The sequence below is a fragment of the Toxorhynchites rutilus genome, chromosome 1, assembly GCF_029784135.1.
Source record: "Toxorhynchites rutilus septentrionalis strain SRP chromosome 1, ASM2978413v1, whole genome shotgun sequence".
Lineage (NCBI taxonomy): Eukaryota > Metazoa > Arthropoda > Insecta > Diptera > Culicidae > Toxorhynchites > Toxorhynchites rutilus.
This window is the reverse complement of record NC_073744.1, coordinates 7,123,105-7,150,928: the sequence shown is the minus strand read 5'-3', so window position 1 is coordinate 7,150,928 and position 27,824 is coordinate 7,123,105. Positions and strand designations below refer to the sequence as shown.

At 40.6% G+C, this 27,824-nt stretch overlaps 1 protein-coding gene and 1 non-coding gene across 2 annotated transcripts in view; both read left to right on the top strand.

Moving 5' to 3' along the window:
- The window catches only part of LOC129762806 (rootletin), a 69,181-nt gene that overhangs the window by 17,794 nt on the left and 23,563 nt on the right, over nt 1–27,824 (top strand). The window contains exons 2-3 of the mRNA XM_055761345.1: nt 3,189–3,832; nt 3,896–4,061. Coding sequence (XP_055617320.1) covers nt 3,189–3,832; nt 3,896–4,061 — 810 coding nt within the window. The remainder of the gene's footprint in view (nt 1–3,188; nt 3,833–3,895; nt 4,062–27,824) is intronic.
- On the top strand, nt 2,404–2,510 carry LOC129763856 (U6 spliceosomal RNA). The gene has a single exon (XR_008741042.1). It is a non-coding gene; the product is annotated as a U6 spliceosomal RNA (small nuclear RNA).

The window sequence follows — 27,824 nt, the reverse complement described above, 5'->3', positions numbered from 1 at the left end:
AACAATAATCATCTGCTTTCAGCACAAAGTGCAAGTTTTTGGATCGTCTTTCTGTAGTTATTTTCAAACTCTCATCGTTCTACGTTATTTGTCCTATGTACAAAGCGGTCAGTCGAAACGTCCAATGTAGCATTTTTCGCTCGGAGACTTAAATTTCAAACTAAAATCACATAACAACTGTAACGATTGGGTTTTCAGAGTTATTATTAACTGCTAGCGTAAGTAGTGTTAAAAGTAGTGATAAAAATCGATTCCTTTTGAAACAATTCGCGGAACAATATTCTGATCTTCAATTTCTTTGTTCTCCAGTTGATGTCAATGTTACATAGGACCTTTTCAAAAGTTACACGAGAATTGCAGAATGATCGATAAGGATTTAAAAAATAATAAAATATTTTAATACGCTTTCAATACCCTTTGAAAATCCTCCGAACTATGGTAATGCGCTACCGACTAAAGGTGAATCGGAGATATCTCGCGTAACTTTTGAAAAGGTCCAATGTAACATTTTCGCCAACTTGAGAAAAACGGAGTTGAAGACCCGAACATTATTTCGCGAATTGTTTTAAAAGCTATCGATCTTTATCGCTGTTTTCACCACTAGCTGTCCAGAATAACTCCGTAAAACCAATCGTAACTGTTGATCCTTGATTTGAGATTAAGGTTGAAGCCTCGGAGCGAAAAATGTTACATTGGACGTTTTGACTGCCCGCGATTGCACATTGGACATATTACGTTGCACTATAAGAATTTGAAACTAACTAATAAACAACAATCCAAATATCAGCATTTCGTTCTAAAGACTGATTATTATTGTTATCGCTCGTTGAATTACACTGAAATCGATAACAACACCTGTAAGAAACAAATTTCAAAACGACCGAAGTACGACTGCGAGTTGTTTTGACTGCTTTGTTACTTCGGACGTTTCGGCCGTCGGAGGAAAGTGGCGTCCGAAGTAACAGCCGGGTGCTTAAAATCCGAATCTGTACATTGGATATTTTTTGTATCGGCGACAAAAAGATGAAGAAGATAGATACGTGAACGATTGTTTTTGTAATACATTCAATGATTAAAAACTAATAGCGTGCGTCCATTAACTCGATTTGTTTACATTAGTTACATAGGAACTTTTCAATAGTTACGCGAGATATAGAGTGAAGATGAATCGGCATTTGCTGTGATCAATCATACTCCGGAGTGGGCAAAGATCCGCACTCAACAACAACAAAAATCAAGGACCAGAATGCGGCATCGAAAATTTTGAGTGGTTTTTGGAACGCTGTAATTCTGTCATACAACGAAACATTTGTCAAAGCAATAACTGGGTCTTGTATAGAAAATTTCAAAACTGCCCGTCGATTTGCTATGCGATCGTTATGTCATGAAATATGCATAATCCAAAAAGAAAAAAAATTCTGAACTAAAATTGTATTTGAAAATAATTTTAAACCCACTTATTTTTATTCGATTGGCGTTTGCAATCACAATTAGTAAAGCTCAAGATCAATCTTTGAAGTTGTGTAGTTTATGCTCAGATGCGGATTGTTTCTCACCTGGTCAACTTTACATTACGAGTTTCCGTGTTGGCAAACTAGATAGCCTGCATATCTTCGCTGATAATGGAAAAACAAAAAAAAAATCTTGTTTACTCAAAAGTATTTCAAAATTATATGAAACATGTGCTTTGTCATGCTACTCATTTCTCTACCGTACAACAACAATGAGCCACAGCATAGCTGGTACAGCAGGGTACAGCTAGTAAAATTTGAAATAAAATAAACTTAAATGGAATTCAGACACAATTCAGTTATTTCCTTAATTATTAAAAAAGGAAAAATGTCCACGTGGACAATTGGGGTAGGGGTATGAAAATGTCCACGCTTGTCCACGGAGGGGGAGGGGGGAGTCTAAAATCGTGATTTTTCTGTTCACGTGGTATGTGGACAGCCCCTAAAAATAAATCGGATATGAAAAAATATGGGTTTCTTCAGACAACTCAACCTTGATAAACACCGATAAATTCCTCGAAAATGCAGATAAAATTTCATTCATTGTTGAATACAGATGTGATTGTTTTCAAATTCTGTATTGAAAGTGTCCACGTGGACATTATCTATACCCCCTCCCCCCTCACCGTCCACGTGGTATGCGGACAGACTTACTTTGAGGCTATTGATCAATCGCATTGATCAATTATTTGAAAAAGTCAGACATCTCTACATGAACACATCGGATCGCGCACACATTCACACCAGTTCCTGTAAGAATTTCAAACTGCTCGAAGTACAGAAAACCTTACAACAGCAACAGTTTACTTCCGCACTATTCGTTCATACATGCATCGATAGAACTGTTTCCGATGGTGCGTCATATATAAAGCGATTTTTACTATTTCTACTTGTCCTAGCTTCGGCTGGACATATACTAAAATTGGAACGATACAGAGAAGATTAGCATGGCCCCTGCGCAAGGATGACACGCAAAATCGTGAAGCGTTCCACATTTTTTTGTGATTTCCTCCTTCCCGCAGCAGCATGAGTATGAGTCGGATCTTCAGGGATTTTTCCCCTAAACATTGCTACAACTTTATTTTTTATCAATGGAAAGAATCTCGTTCTCAACGTAGTGCTTGCTTACCTAGCCAGCGAACCATGACCTGCTGCGGTTTATTGTGGGTGATAGTCTGTCTGTCCCCCATTGAAGCTGATTTACAACGTGTCGTGGTCAGCACTCTGCAACCACCATGTCACCACCCCTTACTCATTTAACCGTCAAAAAAAAAATGAAAGGACATACATTTTTAATGGTGACGTCATCATTATCATGCAGCATATGATGGCCGGCGAAAGGCGGTAATTAATGACGACTTGCCGCGTGTTTTGGTCACTACTCGTGGGTAAGGTTTGTGCTTTTCTGAGGGGAAAGTGATATCGATTTTCCTTCCCTCGTTGAGTCAACAATGCGGGATTTGTTTTGGTTTTTCTTCCGACCATGCCGGGGAATTATGTGGTACCTATGCTCTGCTTGAGCACCAAACAGTACAACGAATGGAAGTGAGTGCTGAGGATGCGATTTTGCTGCTCCTGTGGATTATCCTGGCAGTTATGAAGAAAATAGTGTCTTTTAAGGTTTTTGAATTTTTGTTACGTTAAAGTGACGCATGTTTTACCTTTTCTCATTCACAGTTGAGTGGCAAAGACTATCCGTCTAGCATACCTTCTCGCCATCTTGGTGAAAGTGGTAGTGTTGCAGGTGGTGGTGGAGGAGGAAGCGCTGTTGGAAACAAGAAACCGTTCTCTCGTCCTTTCAACAAAACTCGTTTGGATCAATCCTCCGGAGGTTCGGGTACCGGTGGTGCCGCTCACAGGATGTCCAGTCCATCCCACTCAGACACCAGCACCTTGGTGCGACAGAACAATGAGCTTCGTCATCGTTTGCAGGAGGAAGCGAACAACTATCGACGGCGATTGGATACCTATAAGCAGGCTCAAAACAACCAAGCTGCACTGGTAAGCAGACTGCAGGCAAAGGTTCTGCAGTACAAGCAACGCTGTACCGAACTTGAGCAGACTACGCCCCCGAGTGTCACTTGTCCGAACTACAGCACTCGGGATGCATCCCCTGGACGGCACCATGTATCGACCACTATTTGTCCTGCCACCGCAACGGGACCGTGCCCCGGAGCAGGCTCTACTTCTATGAGTCTACCCCCATGTCCCGTGGCAAGGGAGCGTTCGCGCTCCAGATCCCGCTCTCAATCGCCCTGTCGCAAGTACGCCGAGGGTAGCCACGATGAAATCCGACATCAGCTCGATGAGGAACGCAGACGGTAAGCGGTTTGGTTGATTGAAATCGGCAAATGACAATACGTATATGGTTTATTCACTTCAAGCTGTGAAAAAATACTGGTCGAGAACTCCTGCCTGCGTCAGCAGCTGGAGGAGTCCCATCGGACCAACGAAGCGCTAACGAATGATCTCCAGAAGCTTACCGCCGATTGGGAAAGCTTGCGGGATGAACTACAAAACAAAGAGGACGAATGGAAGGAGGAAGAACAGGTGAGCAGAGTTATCATATCTACAGAATAATCTGTATTTACACAGATTTTTCAGACATTTTGGAACCAATAATCTGTAGTTCTAGATTACAGAATTTTTAGGTTTTATACAGAAATTACAGATTTTTTTCTGAATAACGATCCGACATTAGTTATGGCTAGCTTGATGTCAATAATATTTTTTACACCAATAGTTTTGGGTGATGCTTTACAATTTAAATAATGCAAAATAATTATAGAATTCTCAGTGCAGTGATCAATATGTTAAAAAAGCATTAGAAAGAGAGTTCCTGATGTCCCATATACAGTGACCCAAACCCGTAATCGTACTCCACCATGCAGATCTCTTTTCCCTTCTTTTGAAAGTCGAAAACATTCTATTTAGATAAAGTCATAGTGTCATATGACTGTTAAAAGGTTTGCTATCTATTTTCAGAACAATGGTTTATATTTCTCTACAAATAGCGAATGTATGAAAATTGACTCAAACTCGTAATCGTGCGCTGGTTGAAATCTTAACTCGATTTCGAAGGCGTTGGCCAATTTCCGAATTCCATCATTGGTATGGTATCTCTTGTTCATTGCAACTATCTTTAGCTGTCTTAAGCCTTATCTACGAATCTTGTGGTATATTCGGAAGGAGTATTTATCAATTTTTCATCAAGTGGTTTATAAAATCGTTATTTTTAGAAATTTAATGGCTTCTAAATTTTCCTACACAAACAACTTCCTCAGTTTTTTACTGGAATTGATGTCGGAAGATTGTGGAGGAATATCAATAACTTTTGAGCAATTGTAGTGTAACCATGTACGAACTTTATATGCCTTGAACTTGAATCCTCGATTCTATCCTGTGTATTGAACTATTGGCCGATAAACAGTCGTCGTGTGTGCGTAAATCGATGCTAGCCAGTACTGATTAAACGGACGGCCGATAGTTGACCGACAGAATAGTTTGAATGCAATCGGGAAGCCTATTAAACTTTTTTATCGGCCGGTACTGAACCGGTGTAGTGTGCGCATATGCATATCGCTCCATACTGATTAAGTCGTCCGACCAATCTATCGGCCGACAAAAGTCTGCAGTCTGTGGGGGCTCTAATACAGACTACAAAATCGGTCCAGTCCGTGTTAGGGAAACGCATTGGGGTCTAACCATTTATAATTATCTTCGACCAAGCCCAAAGTGAACAAATGAGATTGAGGAAATATCGTAGATCATATCGTTGAAAAAGTGATTTTTTTTTTTAATTTGTTTGATATTGAATATTGAATGATGGTGCAATGAAAACTAAACAATTTCCTACAGTCCAATCTCTGAATATTTTTTCTTCATATTTTTTTCATATCCTTTTTTTTCTAAAAAAGAAAAATAAATTAAAAATTTAGAAAATACGTTTTTGAAAAAAAGGGTTTTAATTTAATTTTTAATTTAACACGTTGAGTGCCACGGTTTTATGGTGACTCTATGAAAATTTTTAAACGATTCTTATCCAGAGTGTCGACTACCTTGACAATCCTTGAAAATCAGGGAATATCAGGGAATTAAAATAATGTCAGGGAAAATCAGGGAATTTCGACATCAATCTGGAAAAAAATAAATTCCGTCACTTAGAGTTTTCATTATTGCAGTAATTATAAAATTTTGATAACATCAAATGCTGAGAAGGTATAGCTAGGGCTTGAGAAAATGAGCTTCATGATGATGTTAGACTTTGCCACGAATTCTAAAGCTGAGAATTCTGAGCTCGATGAAACTTCGTAAGCTATATTTTGTCGTTGGTTTCGACGAGTCTTTAAACCAGACTACAAAGAGGCTGTAGTTGCATCTGAATATCAGATTTTGGGATGAAGAATAAATGGAGGTGGTAAATCGTTACATGATTCTTCGGCATAAGCTTCGAGTAACCGGTCGTGTGCTGTGAGCGTCTCCGTTGAAGCATTGTTTTCGGTTACCGTTGGCTGTTATTATTTTTTTTTGTCGCCCGGGTGTGCTTTTTTCGCGCGTTTTCGAATTGTTCGAGATATCGTGGAACGCAGTGTGAACTCGGAATTGGTGAGAAAGGCTGAATCGTCAAAGCCTGGCAAGGCCAGCCGGCTTTCAGTTATCGCCGATTTGTCGCCATCGCAGTCGAAGTCGGACATCGGTGGTCAGTTGCACGCACACAATACCAGCGCGATTCGCTGCTAACTTACAGCAGTGTGAAGGAGAGCATCACTTCTTAGTGGTGTGTGATAGTGCCGAGCGCTCAAGCGCTCCGATTGAGAAGCAAGCAGCGGTTGCCAGTTCATCAGCACTGGGGTGCATTGTGGTGAATAGAAATAAATAAGATATAAGATTTATTTTTTTTTTAAATTTTTTTTAAATTATTATTATTATTATTAAAAACAAATTATTAGAATATAAGTACCAATTACAGAATGGCAGAAGGAGGGGGAGGATCTCCAGATATGGAGATCTCTGATGATGACTCCCCTCTGGTTGAAAAAAGTTCTAATAAAGGAACAGCGAAGACACTTAAACGCGTTCCTACATCAGAGGATGTTTCGTCCGGGGACGAGTCTGCTAACTCTAGCAAGCCCCCCTCTAAAAAACCTGCAAATACCTCCTTTCCAACCCCCCTCGCTCCTACAACAGCTCAGATTTCGCCTCCCCATCCTGTTGTCCCCGATCCCCTTCAATCCTCGTCATCTCCTTCTCGTCCTGTAGTCTTCTCTCCACGTGTCAAGGTCTATCCTGAAGATGCACCTGGAACTGGTCCGTGGGTTGTTTTCTTCAGGCCTAAGCCAAACGGAAAAGCACTTAATGTTATTCAGATCATGAAAGATCTGGCAAGATACTTCTCCGTGACAGAAATTTCGAAGGTTAGACCGACCAAACTGCGTGTTGTCGTAGCTGATCGGAAAGACGCAAACGGTATTGTCGTCGACCAGAGGTTTACCCTGGAATATCGTGTCTACGTGCCTTCCCATGACGTAGAAATCTCGGGGGTGATAACCGAAACGGGTCTGACGTGCAAATCAATTATGGAAGGAGATGGCAGATTTAAAAAGCTGCCTTTGATTAAGGTTAAAATCTTAGAATGCCGACAACTCGGCAAAGTCTCCCAGGAAGGGAAAGAATCGAAATTTACGCCGTCCGACTCGTTTAGAGTCACTTTTGCTGGCTCCGCCCTCCCTGACTACGTTATGGTGGACAAATTGAGGCTACCGCTGCGACTCTTCGTGCCAAAGCCCATGACTTGCCTGAAATGCAAGTCAGTTGGTCACACAGCAGCTTACTGCGCCAACAAGGAGCGCTGTGCCACTTGCGGAGAGCAACATGTGGACAAATCCTGCAGTGCGATTGAGCAAAAGTGTCCATATTGCGGAGGAAATCCGCACGTGCTCTCGGCTTGTGAAACTTACAAGAGTCGCTGGGAGAAGCAGAAGCGCTCTTTAAAGGAACGCTCGAAGCGCACTTTTGCGGAAATTTTGAAGGGCGCTTCTCCATTGGCCCAACAGCAACAACCTTTAACCGCAAACAATGTCTTCGCTTCGCTGCCAGTTGACGAAATGGAAGCGGATACAGCTAACGAGGGCACACCGTACATCTTCCAAGGGAATCCCCGGCGCAAAAATGTGACCACTCCCAAAGTTCAAGTACAAGCCCCTCCGGTTATACCCTCTGTTAGCATGCCTAAAAAATCGAGTGCAGCGGACAAGCAAAATCAGGTTCCTCCTGGCTTCCGTGGGAATAATTCACCTTCGAACGACCCAGCACTCGAAGGAACATCAAAAACCCCAACTGTCCCTATTTTACCGTCAAGTTCAACTTTCCAATCGGGATTTATAAAGTTGACTGACCTTGTGGCTCAAATCTTCACATGCTTTAATGTTTCCGACTCCATCAGAACCATTGTCATATCAATGCTTCCAGTATTAAAGACAATTTTGCAACAATTGATGCAAACATGGCCCCTCCTTGCAATGATAATCTCTCTTGATGTCTAATTCAAATAGAGAGGTCGGAGATATCACTGTTTTACAGTGGAATTGTCGTAGTCTTATCCCTAAATTGGATACATTCAAATTTTTAATTCATAAGTTCAATTGTGATGTTTTTCCTCTGTCCGAAACTTGGCTTTCTTCGCGAGATGATCTCTCTTTCCACGATTTTAATATTATACGCTTGGACCGTGATGACAGATACGGAGGGGTGCTATTGGGGATCAATAAGTGCCACTCATTTTTTCGAATTGACCTTCCACCTATTGGAGGGATTGAAGCTGTTGCTTGTCATGCAAACATCAGAGGAAAAGACCTCTGTATTGTCAGCTTGTATTGGCCTCCGAGAGCTGCGGTTAGCCGCAAGCAACTTGTTGACATGTGCTCACTCCTTCCTGAGCCACGATTGATCTTGGGAGACTTTAACTCTCACGGAACTGCCTGGGGGGAACAGTACGACGACAATCGTTCATCGATGATATATGACCTTTGTAACAGCTTCAATATGACCGTTTTGAACACTGGGGAAACAACACGTGTACCTAAACCTCCTGCTAACCCAAGTGCTCTTGACCTCTCGCTTTGCTCGAATTCACTATCGTTAGATTGCAAGTGGAATGTAATCCTTGGGGTCCTGGTAGTGATCACTTGCCAATCAAAATTTCCATCACCATTGGGTCGAATTCTTCTGAATCTATAAACATGGCATATGACCTCACAAGACACATTGACTGGAAAAAATATGCGGACGCGATTGCTCTAGCCATCAATTCCAGAGATGGTTTACCTCCATTGGAGGAGTATAACTTCCTTTCTCGTTTGATCTATGACAGCGCGGTTCGCGCTCAAACGAAACCCATCCCAGGTTCCACCATTTCCCGAAGGCCTCCCAATCTATGGTGGGATAACCAATGTTCCAAGCTTTATGTAGAAAAATCGAATGCATTTAAAGCTTTTCGGAAACGTGGAACCCCTGAAAATTTTCAAACGTATTTAGCCCTTGAAGATCAATTTAAAAACTTAATCAAAGGGAAAAAACGTGCTTATTGGCGAAATTTCGTGGGAGGTTTGTCACGAGAAACGTCAATGAAAAAATTATGGAAAGTGGCTCGAAACATGAGAAATCGCTCTTCAACGAATGAAAGCGAAGAATATTCACATCGATGGATTTTGAATTTTGCACGGAAGGTTTGTCCTGATTCCGCTCCTGTGCAAAAAATTGTTCGAGGTATACCACAAGATAGGTGCGATCTTGATTCCGAGTTTTCGATGGTAGAATTCTCTCTTGCTCTCCTTTCATGTAACAATTCTGCTCCGGGATCGGATAGAATTAAGTTCAACTTGCTGAAAAACCTCCCTGATGTGGCGAAACATCGCTTGTTGAATTTATTCAATCGGTTTCTGGAGCATAATATTGTTCCAGATGATTGGAGACAAGTGAGAATTATAGCTATTCAAAAACCCGGAAAACCCGCGTCCGACTTCAATTCGTACCGCCCAATAGCAATGCTGTCTTGTATACGGAAATTGTTGGAGAAAATGATCTTGTTTCGCCTCGATCGATGGGTTGAAACGAATAGCCTACTCTCAGATACACAATATGGGTTCCGCAGGGGCAAGGGGACGAATGATTGTCTTGCGTTGCTTTCTTCAGAAATTCAAATGGCTTACGCCGGAAAAAAACAAATGGCTTCAGTATTCTTGGACATAAAGGGGGCCTTTGATTCTGTTTCAATGGAGGTTTTGTCAGACAAATTACACTCTCGGGGTCTTCCGCCTCTATTGAATAATATGTTATATAACTTGCTTTGTGAGAAACATTTGAACTTTTCTCACGGAGATTCGGCAGTAAGTCGGGTCTCTTACATGGGCCTCCCCCAGGGCTCATGTTTAAGCCCCCTTTTGTACAACTTCTATGTAAGCGACATCGACAATTGCCTTACACAAAATTGCAGCCTAAGACAACTTGCAGATGATGGAGTGGTGTCTGTCGTAGGATCAAACGAATCCGACCTGCAAGGACCCTTACAAGATACTTTGAACAATTTTTCAACCTGGGCCATTGGGCTAGCGATCGAATTCTCCACGGAGAAAACAGAGATGGTGGTTTTTTCTAGGAAGCATAGACCAGCAAAACCAAAGCTTCAACTTTTGGGTAAACCGATCACTCATGCTATGTCTTTCAAGTATCTTGGGGTCTGGTTCGACTCCAAATGTACTTGGGGGGCCCATATTAGGTATCTGAGTAAAAAATGCCAACAAAGAATAAACTTTCTCCGTACAATTACCGGCACCTGGTGCGGAGCCCATCCAGAAGATCTTATAATGTTGTATCGAACAACTATTCTCTCAGTGATGGAGTATGGCAGTTTCTGTTTTCAATCAGCTGCCAAAACACATCTCATTAAACTCGAGCGAATTCAGTATCTTTGTCTCCGTATTGCGTTGGGATGTATGCCCTCAACGCATACCATGAGTCTCGAGGTTTTGGCAGGCGTAATCCCACTAAAAGATCGCTTCAATTTATTATCTCTTCGGTTCCTCATCCGGTGTAAGGTTATGAACCCATTGGTGATCGGAAATTTTGAGCAGTTTATTGAGCTAAATTTTCATTCAGGATTCATGAGCTCATATCATGAATTCATCTCCATGCAGGTTGATCCTTCTTCGTATACTCCCAACCGTGTTTGTTTTTCTGACTACATCAATTCCTCTGTACATTTTGATCTGTTCATGAAGGAGAAAATCCATGGAATTCCAGATTATCATCGATCGGGGATCGTTCCTACGATCTTCGATGCAAAGTATGGGGATATCAATTGTGATAATATGTACTTTACTGATGGGTCCACTATAAACGAGTTCACAGGATTTGGAGTGTTCAACAAAATTTTCAGCACCTCCCACAGTCTTCAGTTTCCTTGCTCAGTGTATATTGCTGAATTGGCAGCGATACACTGGGCGCTGGACAGCGTCGCCTCACGACCTGTTGAACACTATTACATTGTAACGGATAGTCTTAGCTCCGTCGAAGCTATCCGTTCAGTGAGGCCGGAAAAGCACTCGCCGTACTTCCTTGAGAGAATACGAGAAAATTTGAGTGCTTTATCCAGACGCTGTTATGTCATTACCTTTGTGTGGGTCCCTTCTCATTGCTCAATTCCGGGTAATGAGAGGGCTGACTCATTAGCAAAGGTAGGTGCGATTGAAGGCGATATTTATCAGCGTCAAATCGCCTTCAATGAATTTTACTCTTTAGTCCGTAAAAATACCATCGCTAACTGGCAACGCAAATGGAACGAAGATGAATTGGGCCGGTGGCTCCACTCGATTATCCCTAAGGTTAGCCTCAAACCATGGTTCAAAAGTCTGGACTTGAGTCGGGACTTTATTCGCACCTTCTCCCGACTCATGTCCAATCACTGTTCGTTAGACGCGCTACTCTTTCGTTTCAATCTGGCCGGCAGCAATATCTGCGTTTGTGGCCGAGGCTACCACGACATCGAACACGTTGTTTGGTCGTGTGAGGTGTATCTTGTTGCCAGATCGAATTTAGAGAACTCCCTTCGGGCTAGAGGAAGGCAGCCCAATGTGCCGGTGAGAGATGTGTTGGCTCGGTTAGACCTTGATTACATGTCCCAAATATATGTTTTCCTTAAATCTATCGATGTTCGTGTGTGATTATCCTTATATCCTTATACCCTCCATTTCTTCCTTTATGAGTAATTGGTCCGCTTGCTATAAACAGGAGAATGAAATGTAAATTCACAATAGATGTACGAATAGATTTAAGAATTGAGTGTGTGTGATTATCAACATTGTAATAATTTCCTTATACCCCATCCTTTTCCTGAGAAAAATATGTCACCCTTCTAATCTCGAGTTCACCGCGAGTAATCGGTTTCCCACATTACTAACCATAGATTTAAGAAAATTGTTCATATATATAGTGTTAAAAATATATTTAAGATTTCGGCTCCTTTAAACTTATGCAACTGAGCCTGTAAAAATAAACGAATTTATAAAAAAAAAAAAAAATCGTTACATGACGTCAATGTTACTGTGGTCATATTACGAGAACTGCAACTGAACTTTTACAAAGGAGAAGAAAAACTCTTGAATTTGGGTAGCTCCGAATTCATCAATAGATTGATGGATTAAAACAACGGAGCTCTGGTTTCGAAGCTTACGAAGCCTTGATATATCCTTGATCTTGCCGTCATTGATTTCGATTAGAAAAAAATAGCTGGAAAACGATTCGAGAAACTTTTGACTGTTGACCCTAGTGACCATTTTAATATTTGACGGATTTCGGACGTATCAGTGGAGCTCCAGCAGACTTAGCACTGAAACAATATTGATTTCAAAAACAGTAACAAGTTTGCTCACTATGATCCGGAAAATAAACGTCTGGAGCATTATTGGAAATGATAGGTTTACGGAACTTTTCAACCAAAATGGTCTTCTGTCTCTCGTGTGGAAACTCCAACGTTGAGAGAGCTTTTCCATTAGTACCGAATGTTTTAAGAAAACTTTCGTGACGAAGCGGTTATGCTATGGGACAAGTTTACGATGGTATGCTTAACTTTGGAAGGATAGCATCAATAAAAATGTTGAGCTAGTTAATTCAATGAGTTCAAAATTCTCATTCTCTTTATCTAGAGGACAAGGAAAGTTGAAAGAAATAAGAAAGTTTTGGAAAATGCACAGAAAGCCGAAAGATTGCAAAAAAAAAGTGTTTCGTTAAAATCGTAACAGTTTCGTGAAATTGATTCGAATCAAAATGAAAATGACCCATTCTCTACTAGTGTTTAAGGCTCCTTCATAAGAACTTTGAACTGTATTAATAAATCTATTTTTTTATCTTTTACGACACTTCTCTGTCGTCGTTTAACTTATTTAAAAATCTCAATTTTTTCATTGAAAAATCAGACGTTCTTAAATTTCATTGTTTAAGCTAACTAAATATCTTAGGAACTATAGCTAAAGTATTAGTAGAGAATTTGATTGGACTAGTAATAGTAAACATCTGGAATTTTTCGGAAAAATTACTGGAAAATCAGGGAATATCAGGGAATTTTTCTTCGAGTTTTGAGTCGACACCCTGTTATCGTAGTGGAAGGTATTTTTGTACGAAAGGGATTGCTTATAAGCTTTTATGCTTATAGTAGTTACCTTTATTATCATATGTTATACTGTCAGTCACCGGTGGCTGACGCAGCCTGAGTGAAAACTCGGTGTCAGTCACAAGCGACTGACGTGGCAGTCAACATGTTAATCAAAATGTTTTCGGCGCAAATTTTTCTTGTTTTTTTTATATTTCTCAATGGAAACAATTTCCTTCATTTGACCTTCATTTGACCACATTTTTTGGGTTTCATAGTTTTTGAGTTCGTTTCGAAATTCATTTCAATTTTTTGAAAAAAAAATAAGGAAATAAATGTTTTTCCTATTGAGCGAGTAATCAATTTTATTAAATTTTAAGTATGCAATGTTGCCTAAATGATCAACAATGTCATAATAACACTCATAACTTCTCACTGTAATCTGAGATTGTGCTGCCAATGGCCAGCCAAGCTGGCATAAAATTTGTCCAAAGCTTATAAGCTTCTAAGCTTATGAATAGGCTGAGCTTATAATTGGCTCATAGGCTTATGAATTGGACTTATGAACTTAATGCAGATTTCAATACAGATTTTCTGAGAAAAAAAAACAATATTAAAAGATTGTTTGAACCAAAAACATTTTATTAAAACAAAAAGATTTTATTACGGCACTCTTGCAGGCTGAGCTAAAATTAAAAATGAAGTGCTTCGTACGATCCTGCAGCGGTAATTTTATTTGCAAATCGCCAAAAAAAGTTTCAGAACGGGTATCCAAAGATCGTTTCCCAGAAGGAAACTATCCAACGGAATCATTGGCTACAGACCATTGCAAATGCTGAACGTATTTGCACCAATATTGACTCCAAACGAGGGATTCTGCACACTATCATTACTGGACTGTTGCTTACACATCTAACTCCAACATTTGTACCGCCACCCTTAATCTGTATTACCATCGTTTCTTTCTATACATATACGTACTGCGATCAACACGACAAAAAGCTGCTATCGCTACCGAAACATAGCGGATAGTAGTCCAGAGCTGCAGCATGACGACGGTATCATTCAGGTTCAATATCAGGGCGTGAGGAGTAGGTCTGCTCAGCAGTGAGCGTTTGCTGACGCTGGTTACCTCCAATTTTACCTTGTTACGATTAACAACCGGCAGAATTGGTCTGATCCTGATTCAAAGAAACCTCACAAATTCGAATGAAGATGTTTTTGGCTGAAAAATACTCATGTTGACCGCTTATTATTATCAGGGTTGCCTCCAATTAGAGATGGGTAAAACGGTTCACTTTAATGAACCGTTCACTTAATTGAACTAGTTCTTTTGAGTAGTTCACTCACTCTTTCTTACAGTGAAGGGATATATCAAAGCAAGTATAGTAAATAGAGACGTCGGTTAATCGTTCGATTAAGGGGGGACCCCTGTCTGGAAGGTCGAAAAATGATGAATCTTCGTGATTTTTTTCGGATGTTAGGAATAAAGTGAAGTGTTCGGGTATTTTGGTTATTGTTGAAGGTATATTTGAAGATGTTTTTTCCATTTTTTGAGTGCACGAATAATGATTATTACGCTGTTTAGAGCTGGATGCGTAGATGTTGTCTGAAAAAGATACCTTACTGGTGGTATCGGTTCTGAAGAAACGGGGGGTCGTAGAACGAATTCCAATGAATATTTTGAATCCTTAGGACAATACCTAAAGTGTTACATAGAGGTTTTTTAAAATTCGAAAAATTTCCAAAATGGCGGCCATTTTTGTTAAAAATACGTCATTTTTCATAAAAAATCGCTGTTTAAAAATTCATAAAAAATCGAAAAAATGAAATATCAAAAAACGGCTATGTAACACTTTAGATAATTCATTTCTACATTTTTAGATGCCAATTTCAGCCAAATCGGTCGAGTAGATCCTGAGATATCGATACCACCAGTTGAAAAAACATGGTTTCGAGAAAAACGCGTTTAAAGTTTTTTTCAAGTTTTCGGTCAGCAATGCGTTGCAATAAATGAAGTAGATTATATTGAAATGAGTTTCTTTTTTTCTTTAAGTAGCTGAATACCTGTCCGTTACAAATTTATGAAAAAAAAACAAAATGGCGGATGCAAAATGGCGAATGAAAAATGGCGGATCAGAAACGGAAAACATATGTTTGAGGAATATTAATGTATTTGTAACACAAAATAATACACTTTTAGAAATGATCAACTTTTAGTTAGCTATTCCGGCTCCATACACTTCGCCTTCGGCCTCCAGGAAGCTGTCCGCAGCACTTTTTCTGGCCGCAGCAATCATTTGTCGAGCAATCTTACTGCTCTCGTATTTCTTCACTTCTGCCTTGGAAATTCTTTTTTTGTTCAGTTGCAAATATAACGCATGGCAGCTCGGTCCAATCAGCATTCCCATTAATTTCATCATTTTCAAAACAGAAATATAGCCATCGTTAAACAAACTAACTGCTGTATAACTAGCGAAGTCAACAGTGTGTTTGCCACTATGCTTGGATTTTGGAGCGATTGACCAAATAACTGAATTGAGGCTTTCATTATTGTTCTGCGTAAACCCCCCTTCGCATCGTTGCAATAAATTGTCTGCCGAAAGGTCCTCATAGACTGGTCGAATTGCGTCCTGCACATCTTTCGGCAAAGGTTCGTGGTGATCATAATCCTTCAATGTGTTCAATTCGTTTGCTTTCAGATATGAGCACCAGGCACTATCACATAAGTCATGTTGTGGATGCCTGTTGTTCGAAACTTTGTGAAGAAATGTCGCCCAAATCGCCTTCTTCATCTCCTCTTTACTGTCAGAATTGCGTCGAATTGCTAGACCGTAGTAAACTGTCAATTCATTGATTAGTTTATCGGTCAGCTTTCCTCTTCCTCCCAGGCCTTTGTTGTTCTTTTTAACACTTCGCAGTCGAGTTCCCATTCGCTTCTGTACATGTCCTATGCATTCCTTCTTTACAATGTTGACGCCTTTATACGGATTGCTGTCGACAATTCCCTTGTAAGTCTTGCTGTCACCATCACCAACGTAATTAGTATATCGAACGGAGTACTTTTCCTCGGAGCGCAGAAACATCTCCCGAATCGCGTCAACTTCCATTCTTCCAGCTGATCCCTCGTGGTTGTTGCTGCAGTGGTTCGCGTGATCTTCTAACCACGAATCGTATTCCGGGCTTCCCATCAATTTCTTCCAGGTCTCGCATTCTTTACAGTACGATGATTTTACATTTATATCAACCACTTTTCCACTGTTATACCCAATCAAGGACGACACTCCAAATAGTGAAGAAAACCCACGTTTCTTCCAAGGGCCGTCTCCAGAAACCGTGATGTCTCTGCTTCCTCCACTCATTTTTGTTTCATCAGCGACTGCATTTTCCATAGAACTTTCACCGATAACTTCTGCTGCTTTGAAAATGTAGGAACTGATATTGTCGTACGTGCTCTCCGCGACTTGCTTTGGGAGATCCATTAGTCCACAAAACTTTTCCAGCGCAGCATAGCCAAGTCCCAGTAACTTAAATACGAAGGTGATTCGGCGGTTGATTTCATATGCTTTTCCACGGATTAAAGGACTCGAAAAAACATATGTTGGTTTACAAGACGGACAGTTGATCACCAGTTTAAATCCAAGTCCGCGGCAACTTTCCTCGGAAAATGTTACATTTCCATCACATTTTTTACATTTCGTAACTTTCGAAACGACAGAAAAAACTGTCAAAAAATTGATTATGCGATACCCGAAAGAATCATTCACAGCAATGTCAGACAACTTTGGTGCTTTTAGCTTCTTCGCCGATCGACTTGTATTCTCGATTCTTCCTCCATATCTGTTTATTGGATAATTTTTTCGCTTTAAGGATACACGGTGTGGTCTCGCAATTCTTGAGCCTTTCGTATCGCGATACACACTTTTCGGACTCATGTTTAGGCAAAATTTGTAAAACTGTCTATTTTTATACCTGTCAAACACAAGCGAGTGAACAACTGAACAACAACAAACAGCATAACCAACACCAATTTAGAAAGCTCCCTACACAAATACAAATACAATTCCAACAAAATAAATATATGTATGTACAGAAAAAACTAAAATTACCATCTTTCACTAATCGGCAAAACAGCTGATACTTCACCCTTCTACATCCTCCATTATTTATAACTGTGTATGTGTGTTTCTGTATGTGTATGTGTATGTGTATAAGTCTGCATGTGTATGTGTATGTGTGTATTTGTATGTGTGTGTATGTTTTTTTTTTTTTTTTTTTTTTTGGCAAGGAGGTGGAGATCTTCATAGACTCCCCGTCGCCATGTTGACTGGGTAGTGTGAGATTTTTACTCACTAAAACCACCTCCTTGTACTTCATGCCTGGACCCCCCGGAACCACCATTTGGTATTACTTCGGGAGGGGGCTGTGCTCATGTACTCATCTCTCTAGATTTGCTATGCTGAATCTTTGCTCGTCCCTCCATCTTCGTTGGAGCGTCGTCAACATTTTTGTTATTGCACGATTCACTGCATTCCACGTACTTTCACTTTCGCACATCTTTTGGACGATGTTCTGAGCATTTAGGGTTGATCTGCTAGCGAGGAACATTTCTTCCCTTTCAATAGAAAAACGGGGGCAGTCGAAAACCACGTGTTCTGCTGTCTCCTCTATTGTGTTACACTCTGGGCAAAGCGGCGAACTTGCATGGCCGAATCTGTACAAGTACCATCTGAAACAACCATGACCGGATAGGAATTGCGTCAGGTGGAAGCTCACTTCTCCGTGTTTTCTTTCTACCCACGTAGTGATGTTCGGGATCAAGCTGTGGGTCCATCTACCGTTAGGCGTGTTGTTCCACTCCTGCTGCCACTTTCTCATGGAGCCAGCCCTTGCTCTTACCCGCACTTTTCTGTTACTCTGCACGCTTTCTGTTCTCTGTTTGTAACACATGTCGTCTTCGGCCAGAGTGAGATCGATCGGGATCATTCCGGCTATGACACAAACCGCATCCGCAGATATAGTTCTATAAGCGCTCGCTACTCTCATCGCCATTATTCGGTATGTTCTAGTCAGCAGCTTGCGATTTTGTTGGCATTCAAGCGCTGCTGTCCAAACTGGACCGCCATATCGGAGTATTGATGTTGCTACACTGGCCAGGAGGCGTCTCTTACAACTGCTAGGCCCCGCGTTATTCGGCATAACTCTAGCTAGCGCCGCGATGACTTTGGCCGCTTTCGTGCATGCGTATTTAACATGACTCTTGAAATTTAGTCGGTCGTCGATAATCACCCCAAGGTATTTCAGCTCACGTTTGGAGACGATAGTATGCGCCCCAACATTGATCTTCGCTTGCTTTACAACTCTGTGATTGCTGACCAACACCATTTCGGTTTTGTGATGTGCTATCTGCAACTTAGCCTCTTTCATCCAATTTTCCACTATCTTTATCGCCTCTGTAGCCAGCATCTCGATTTCCTCACGAGTCTCGCCTGTCACCGTCAGGGAAATATCATCGGCGAAGCCGGTAATCTTCACTCCTGTAGGAAGCTTCAACCTCAGCACACCATCGTACATCCCGTTCCACAGCGTTGGACCCAAGATGGAGCCCTGAGGGACACCCGCTGTTATATTCAATGCCTTCTGTCCCTTCTCTGTGTCGTAAGTCAGAACCCTGTTTTGAAAGTAGCTTTTGAGGATCTGGCACACATAATTCGGTACCTTCATTCGGTGCAGTGCTTCGGCAATAGCTTCCCAACTGGCGCTGTTGAAAGCATTTTTCACGTCAATCGTTATTATAGCGCAGTATCGATCGCCGCGTCTATTCTGTTTTAAGGCTTTTCTGGCTGCTTCGGCAACTAACAGGATGGCATCCACCGTGGATTTATATTTCCGGAACCCGTACTGCGTCTTCGAGAGTCCGTTGTCACTTTCTGTGTACTTCGTCAACCTGTTCAGAATTATCTTCTCCAGCAGTTTTCCGAGGGTATCCAGTAGACAGATGGGCCTATAGGAAGAGGGTTCCCCTGGCGGCTTTCCTGGTTTCGGCAACAGTACCAGTTTCTGCTTCTTCCAAATATCTGGAAAGCATCCTTCATCCAGACACTTTTGCATCGTTGCTCTGAAAAGATCTGGATACGCTTCAACCGCGGCTTTGAGGGCCACATTTGGGATTCCGTCGGGGCCAGGTGCTTTATTCACTTTCAGTTCTTTTGCCGCCGCCAGCAGCTCTTCTGTGGACACTCTCTCGACGTGTTCTTCATTTTCACTATATGATGCTGCTGGCCAGCTCGTTGGATCATGCTGCGGGAAGAGCCCTTCTACAATATTCTTCAACCGCACCGGACAGCTTTCACTGGGTGTCGATGAACCTTTAATCTTTGCCATCACCACCCTATATGCATTGCCCCAAGGGTTCGCATCGGCATCGCGGCATAGTTCTCTGAAGCAGTTTATCTTACTACGTCTTATTTCATGCTTAAGGGCGGCTTTTGCTGTTTTGAGTTCTTCCCTGCGCTCTACTCTGTCGATAGCATTTCTGGCCCTTTGCATCCTCCTCCTGGCTCGGAGACAGTTCGACCGAAGGGAGTTAATCGTCTCGTTCCACCAATAAACTGGGCGACGTTCGCCTTTCGGTATTAGTTTTCGTGGCATGGTAACGTCGCATGCTCTCACTACCAAATTTGTTAGTTCGCCGGCACTAAGACTGGTGACTGTTCGCTCCACTCGGAGTGCTTCAATGAATAAATTCTTGTCGAATTTCTTCGACTTCCACCTGCGACCTTTTGTTTTTATATTTCTTGTTTTAGATGAACTCTGACAGCGCACAGTGTAGCGGATTGCTTGATGGTCGCTGTGAGTGTAATCATCACATACTCTCCAATTTACTGCCAACATCGGACTGCAGAAGGTAACATCGATGATTGATTCTCGACCGTTTCTATGGAAAGTGCTGGTGTAGCCTTCGTTGACCAGTCTCACATTCAGCTTCGCCAGGGCTTCCAGTAGACTAAAACCCCTCGCGTTGGTAAATCTGCTCCCCCACTCCACTGCCCAGGCGTTGAAGTCTCCACCGATGACTATGGGACTCCGTCCGATGAGCTCTTCTGTTAGGTTATATAGCATCAGATCAAACTGTTCTATTGTCCATCTCGGGGGGGCATAGCAGCTACATACGAAGATTCCATTTATTTTGGCTATCACGAACCCTTCGTATGTATTGGATACCACTTCCTGGATGGGGTATCTTCCCATCGTCGATAGTGCAGCCATTCTAGCTTTATCGGTCAACCAGTTTCCGTTATCTGGAGGTACTTGATACGGCTCTGCTATGATCGCCACATCGCATTTGGTTTCTGATGCGGCTTGCGATAGCAATTGTTGCGCCGTGTCGCAGTGATTCAGGTTTATCTGGGTTACCTCCATTTGGTTATTTCTGCCATCGCCCTTTTATAGACCGGGCATCTCGATCCCCCTGTGGCGTGGTCTTTTTCTTCCTCCGTCGTGCAGAGCATGCACCTTGGGGGCTTAGTACAATTCTTTGCCAAATGCCCCTTGTCGCCGCATCTTATACAGAGCTCCGATCTGTCAGGTCCTTTACAGTACTTTGCTTGGTGGCCAAAGTCCATGCACTTGAAACACCTAGATACTTGCTGGATAGCTTTCAGGGAACACACCGTCCATCCGACTTTCATCTTACCAACCTCCAATAGCTTGCTAGCTGCGGTTCTTGGCAGTCTTAAGGTTGCTATTTGAGTATTTCCAAATGCTTTCCTCAGCCTGATTGATATGGCGACTTCTCCCAGCTCAAACTGTTCATTCAGGGCTACTCTCAATTCGGTATCTGTAGTGATCTCATCCAGGTTTCTACATTCTACAACTGTTTCTTGGGACAGAGCTCTCACTTTCGCTGTTTCGCCCAAAGATTTCTCGACAAGCTCTTTATAAGTTGAGCTTCTAATCGTTGGGTCCTTCTTCAATTCGAACAGCAATTGTCCATTTTGAGTTCGCCTTACTTTGGCCACGTTTTCTCCGAGATTTTTCAGGGACGGATCCTCTTTAACTTTTCGCAAAATCTCAGCATATGTTGCAGCGCCCGCTGTAGCCACAATCAGAGCGTCCGGCTTTGGCCTCTCCAGCCTAGGCTTTAATTTTTCTTTCTTCTTCTCTTCTTTTTTCTTTCTTTCGATCATTTTCCACTCATTTATCTCTTCGTTGTTCTGTTTGCTTTCACCATTAGCCACTTCGCTACCATCTTTTTGTTTCTTTGCTGCCCTTTTCTCTTCAGGAGTTAGTCTTTTCCTTTTCGCAGTTAACGGGGTACTGTCACTCATTGGTGTCGAGATCGCTTCTATCGGCTTACTCTGCACATTCTCTTTCAGTGCGTTCTCCGCCTTTTCAGCTTTTGCTCTCCAGAATTGTTGCTCGCGTTCGGCTGCTGCAAGCGCCGATTTGATTTTAATCGTCAAGGTCCTTATGACGGCGTGAACGTTACTGCGAGGGTTAATGTACTCGTAGAGTTCATCAGATGCCCTTTTGGCCTCACCCAGCTTAGTTTTCTCGTGTTGCAGGTTTGGCTGCTCTCCGATGTATTTATCGCTTGTGGATTTTTGTGCTGGTGGTTGGCTCAGCGGCGGAGATCTCATCACCTGTCCCCTTCTGGCAAAGATGCCTACCTCTTCGATTTCGCTCTCGATTTCTGTTGAATTTGTTTGGAAACTCATTTTTGTTGTTGGGTCCCAACTCCGGGCCGCTATCTCCGCTCGTTGCATATAGTCGCTATCAGTGATCCCATGGTTATCTATGCAAGCAGTGAGGCCATGCAGGGGGTTGACACGGTCCTTCATGGGGACCGTGTTCAGAGCCAGATCAGCGCAAGTCAGGAATGTGACATCTGACGCCTAGTACCTAGTGCCTGAGCCTAGACGAGCATCGAACGTACCCGAAGACTTGCCAAGTTATTACCGGGACGGGGGCAACCGCGCTATTAGCCCACACGCCGTTTCAGGAAGGTGTCACCCTTCCTTACTCAGGGAACAGGATAGCACGATTGTCAGCCTTTAGCGTCGAAAGTAATTCTCATCCTTAACATGTCCGTTTTCCGTGTCGTACCAGTATATCGTAATCAGGATCTTACTGGCGTCAACCCTGATGTGCTCGGCACTCCCTACGTTGCTCCTGTACACGGTATTTCCCCCGTGCAATCTCCATAGGCTTTACCGCGCCCTTACTCGCGTTGTCACCCGATTAGTCGCCTTCTACGACAGGGACAGGGACCAAGACCCGAAGTGCTATTCTAGGCCGGCAGCTCCACGGCTGTATGTGTGTGTATGTTTGTGTATGTGTGCGTATGTATGTATGTGTTCGAGAGAGTATGAGAGCAACCAAAAAGCTAGCAAAACGGCTACTGCTACTTTTCTTGAGGTCACCTCATACTTTTGGCTGTAATTTTCCAACGAAATCAAATATCGAAAAATCCTTTTAGGACAACATTTCTGAGGGCATAAGCTTCCCAAAAATGCAAAAAAAGAAAATTCGATTTTTTCGATTTTCCAGACCGGGGTCCCCCCTTAATTCAAATAATCGAATATCTGAAATCATAATCGAGTAATATTGTATCGAATAATTTAAAATCAAAATATAAATACATCGAATAATTGTCACTGTAATCGCGATTAATGAAACAATAGAATAGAAATATAGAAATAGAATATAGAAATTCAAACTATGATTTTAAAATTTTGATTTAGTTTGAGCCGTGATTCTTTCTTTTCAGCACAAACTAGCGTTGCGCTGCTTTTCTTACGACGTTTTGCAATAACTGCTATAACAAAACTGTACCAAAACGTGAACGACTTTCTCAAAATTATCGAGCACAATATGATATAATATAATAAAATATTTCATATAAGTGACGCGAATATTTATTTACTGCTTAAAACGACCATTTGAAACGTTTCGCTTTCACCGGTATTTTCCTGGTACGGAAGATTTGCATATCATCTTACTGAAATAGTGACCCTCAATTTAAAAATATGAAATTAAAATTTTATTTGATAAATGATCGAACAATCAAATTTTAGATCCATCGTAACCTGAAATATTCCGTTTTATTATGAAAAGGACAATACAGACATCTTCTTTTTGTTATTTCATGGGGCTATCGTTTGTTTCCATTCGTTTATTGAAGGACTATTTACCTTGCCGCACTATTCATCTGTCACTCGTTCTCTCGCCTTTCTTTTATACACCGATCACCGCAAACAGTTCGTTCTGAACTGTGTAAGCAGTTCATATGAACTATTGCCCAGTAAAAAAGAACGACAGTTCGTTCACTCTTTTTGGTGAACTAGTTCTTTTCAACAGTTCATGAACGGTTTGCCCATCTCTACCTCCAATGTTGCCACATGAAATCTGTATTTCCGAGCTAAACATCTTTTTTATCCGTAGAGAAAATAGAAAATCTGTATTGTGGATTTTGTACCTGATAAGACTTTTGCGTTAGATTTAAATACGAAGTAATAATTGCATTCTTGTAGTGAATATTCTGCTTTGCCATATTTTTAAACTCGTGATCACTGGTATAGCCTACCAGTAGTTTTCTGAATAAGACTTTTGACGTAAGATTACGTCTTTCGGGAACATATTGGGGTACAATATGTTCCCGATCTAAAATCGAGTACATCGTGAAAATTGTCCGATTTCATACGCTTATTGCTCAGTCATTTCATGATGGATTGATGAAATTTTTGCGTCAACCGATTCCGACACTCCATAACAATATTTTATATTGAAGAAAATAATATATGTCATGAAGTTAACTATCGAACAATTGAAAAATCTTAACCCCCATCCTAACGGAAATACCCATATGATTGGTCGAAATTGACGACACATGCGGCGGGTCCCTAACAGAGACATCAAAACCAAGCTGCCTGGGAGAAATCGGCATTGCAAATATATGCAAGTCGGGGGCATTTTTGTATTGCAAGTAAGTTGAGTGATACGATTGTTTCTAGCGAATGAAATTTAAATTTGGAACTTTAATGTTGGTTGCTTCATGAAATTTCATATCAATCGTGTATTGTGAAAAATTGGGCACAAGTGTAAGAGTAAAATTGTATTTGGTAGCAGTTGTGTTAAAATGACTCGATTTATTCCAATTTTCATAAATAAGAACCAAGGTGTGTTCCTGCTCGAGAATGGGTCGTTTGGTTCAAGCTGTCTGTTTTGTTGTGTTCATTTTCGCCCAAGGAAAGTTTATACGGCGAGAAAAATTGGAAAAGTGAAGAAATATTAGAAAAAGTGATTTCCCATATTATCTACATATTGTATTAGGTGCTGTTAGTCCAGTAAAAATTCGCATTGGGTTGAACAAACACTCAGAAAGTGAACATTTTAAAAGAAAATTACCTTTTCCATTTCAAATATGTTTTCTCTATATTAAAGTAACATGTAAACACTGATGAGAAAAATTGATAATTGTGTTCGGTATTGTTAGTTATCTTATATTATATTGGTGAGTTTTTTTCCTTTATTTCATCCATACATAACACAGGAGGCATCTCGTCTAGGATCACAGAGGGTGATTTTTATCATATCTCGTTTCACTTCGGCATCTTTTATCTGATACGCACCGACCAACGACTGTTTACTATCCTTCTGTTATCATCGCTCGGTAAACACTGATGGAATGAACAAACAATACCCAACAACCAAACAAAACGACCACCAAAAGGCCAGGGCCACCAAATCATTATCAAAGAGTTTAACAATGTAATCTTTCAAACATATCCAAAATCAACAGAAAGCCTAACGGAATCCTACGTCAACTATGCGGTCGTGTCTCGGACACAACCCTCCTGTGAGTTTTTTTCTATTTTCAGGCCTATGCAAAAAGTTTACTGTACAATTCTTGCTCGCACAGAGGTCTAATTTGATAAAAAATGTGTCATATCTTAGATTGAGAGTTTTAGATACATGGAATTATGCCAAATAGAAATAAAAATTATTTTGTTTCGTATTTTTGAGGAAAACCGACGAAAACAATTTATTCAATTTAGTTTCGCGTTATAAACATTCAATTAATCCTAACTTTCCTCGTGGTGTTAAAACATGGTCTTGCAGAATTCAGCCTCGATGTCGCTTGAGAACTGTACTGAGGCATTTCCTCCTCAAATTTTATTAAATAATTTCGATTCAATAATTTCGACACATACGACAGTAGCAAAAATAATTCAGTTCAGTACTGTTCGAATTGTCTGATTAAGATTGTTAATTGTTGCATAAAATGATCAAATATTCAAAAATTAGTTTATCTTGTTACAAAATCAGTATAAAATCGACATGGATATCTGATAATCTTTAATCTGTATAAGCAGATTATTGGTCAAAAAACATGCTGAAAATCTGTATCGTTACAGAAAAATCTGTATATGTGGCAACCAGTGTTGCTATTCTGTATTTTACAGATTTTTCATTAAATTTCAGATTTAGAATCTGTATATACAGTAGAGGTGGGCAAAACGGTTCACTTTAATGAACCGTTCACTTAAGTGAACTAGTTCTTTTGAGCAGTTCATTCACTCTCTCGTACAGTAGAGGGATATGCCAATACAAGTACAGGAAAATCTATTTTTGTGCGGTCCCTTTTTGCGTGATTCCTCGTCGCACTTAAACAGTGACACAAAAAGCAGAAAGCAACTGCACAAAAACAGGTTTGCTTTATAAAAAAGTTCGGGATATTATGTGGGACTGTTCTGTTCATTTATAAAATGCCGTTTTTAGCAAATAGTTATTCGTCCGAATTTTGTGAAAAATAGCAGCAAAATAGAAAATCAATCTTCGGTTTTAAAATTTTGATTTAGTTTGAGCAGTGATTCATTTTTTCAGCACAAACTATCTTTGCGCTGCTCTTCTTACGATATTTTGCAATAACTGCTATAGCAAAACTGTACAAAACCACGAGTGTCAATCTCAAAATTATCTAGCATAATATGATATAATATAAAAAAAAGTCACAGAACGGTTGTGTCTGAGACACGACCGAATAGTTGACGTAGGATTCCGTTAGGCTATCTGTTGATTTTGGATATGTTTGAAGTATTTCACTCTTTGATAATGATTTGGTGGCTCTGGAAAGGGCCGTTTTGTTTGGTTGTTGGATATTGTTTGTTCACTCCACCATTGTTTACTACCGAGTGATGATGACAGAAAGATGGTAATTAGTCGTTGGATGGTACATATCAGATAGAAGATGCCGAAGTTGAATGACATATGATGAAAACCGCTCTCTGTGACCCTAGACGAGATGCGTCCTGTGTTATGTATAGATGAAATAAAGAAAAAAAAACTCATCAATGTAATATAAGTTAATCATCAATACCAAACACAATTGTTAATTTTTTCATCAGTAAAAACATGTATTTGCAACGCCGATTTCCCCCAGGCAGCTTGGGTTTTAAATTAAATTTTTATTTTGATTTTTTTTTCTATTTTTAAATGTAAATTTACTAAACTTCAATGTTATAAATAATTGAATAACTAAAAACCTGACATTCTTTGTGGTATTGGCTTCATTTTAACATCATTTACAAGATATCGATACTGCCTATAACTTATGAAGCGTTTGCAAGAAAGCGACTGTCAAGACCAGCGATTAAATGTTTGCGGAATTTGAATCAAGTTTCGAAGCACAACATCAAAACCGGTTGACTAAAAAAGGTAAATTTAACGTCCTTTTAACGTTTGTAAGAACTATAAGTGTTGTGTCCTGTCGCGTCCCGCCTGTAGTGTATAGACAAATCGCTTTGTAATTGAGGGGCTTAGAATGAAAGGGGTGTAAGTGATTTAATCGATTTCTCTTCATTAACTCTCTCTTTTGGTCAAAACTTAGCTGCAAATACATTCCCAGCTGTATTTGACAATGTGGAAGATAGACCAGAGCCTCATCTATCGTATTCTATAGCAAACTTGAATTGGAACGTTTTTGCAGTTGAGTTATTAAATAAATAAAAAGTTGATGAAGAGAAATCGATCAAGTCACTTACACCCCTTGCATTCTGAGCACCTCAATTTGTTTCACGAGTTTAACATAGAAGTCACGACAAAGGTTAGCTTCCTAGCTGAATCCAATCCTTTTTCAGCTTCTTCTGCATCGATACCAACGTAAACATCCTCAGGCTTCTTCAGAAAGTCTTCAAAATCTTTCACATCAAGGTCAGCAACAGCGAATCGTTGCACGTAGCTCTCCAGACATACGTTACCGAACATGATTGATGAAGGAATTTCAAAAATTTCAATAATTTCTATCAATAATCAATAATTTTCGAAATCGAAGAAAAATAATATAGGAAACAGAATCTACATGCAATTCTGTAAAAAATTGCCGTAATAATGCTTGAATTATGATATTTCGATGATGCAATGATATTTTTGCAAAAAAAAAACAGGAAGTGGGTTATATCTATGGTATAACCGCAAGGGTGACGTAGGACTATCGTTGATTTAGAGATCATTTGTTTGAAGTTGAATCTAAATCCATTCTGAATGAATGAATAAATGAATATTTGGGAGACTTCGAAAACGAGAGCGTTACGTTGGAGGCACAAGGTTTTATGCATCCAATATAGGATACGAAAAACCTTGTTCTGAAGAATAATCTTCAGAAGCTAACC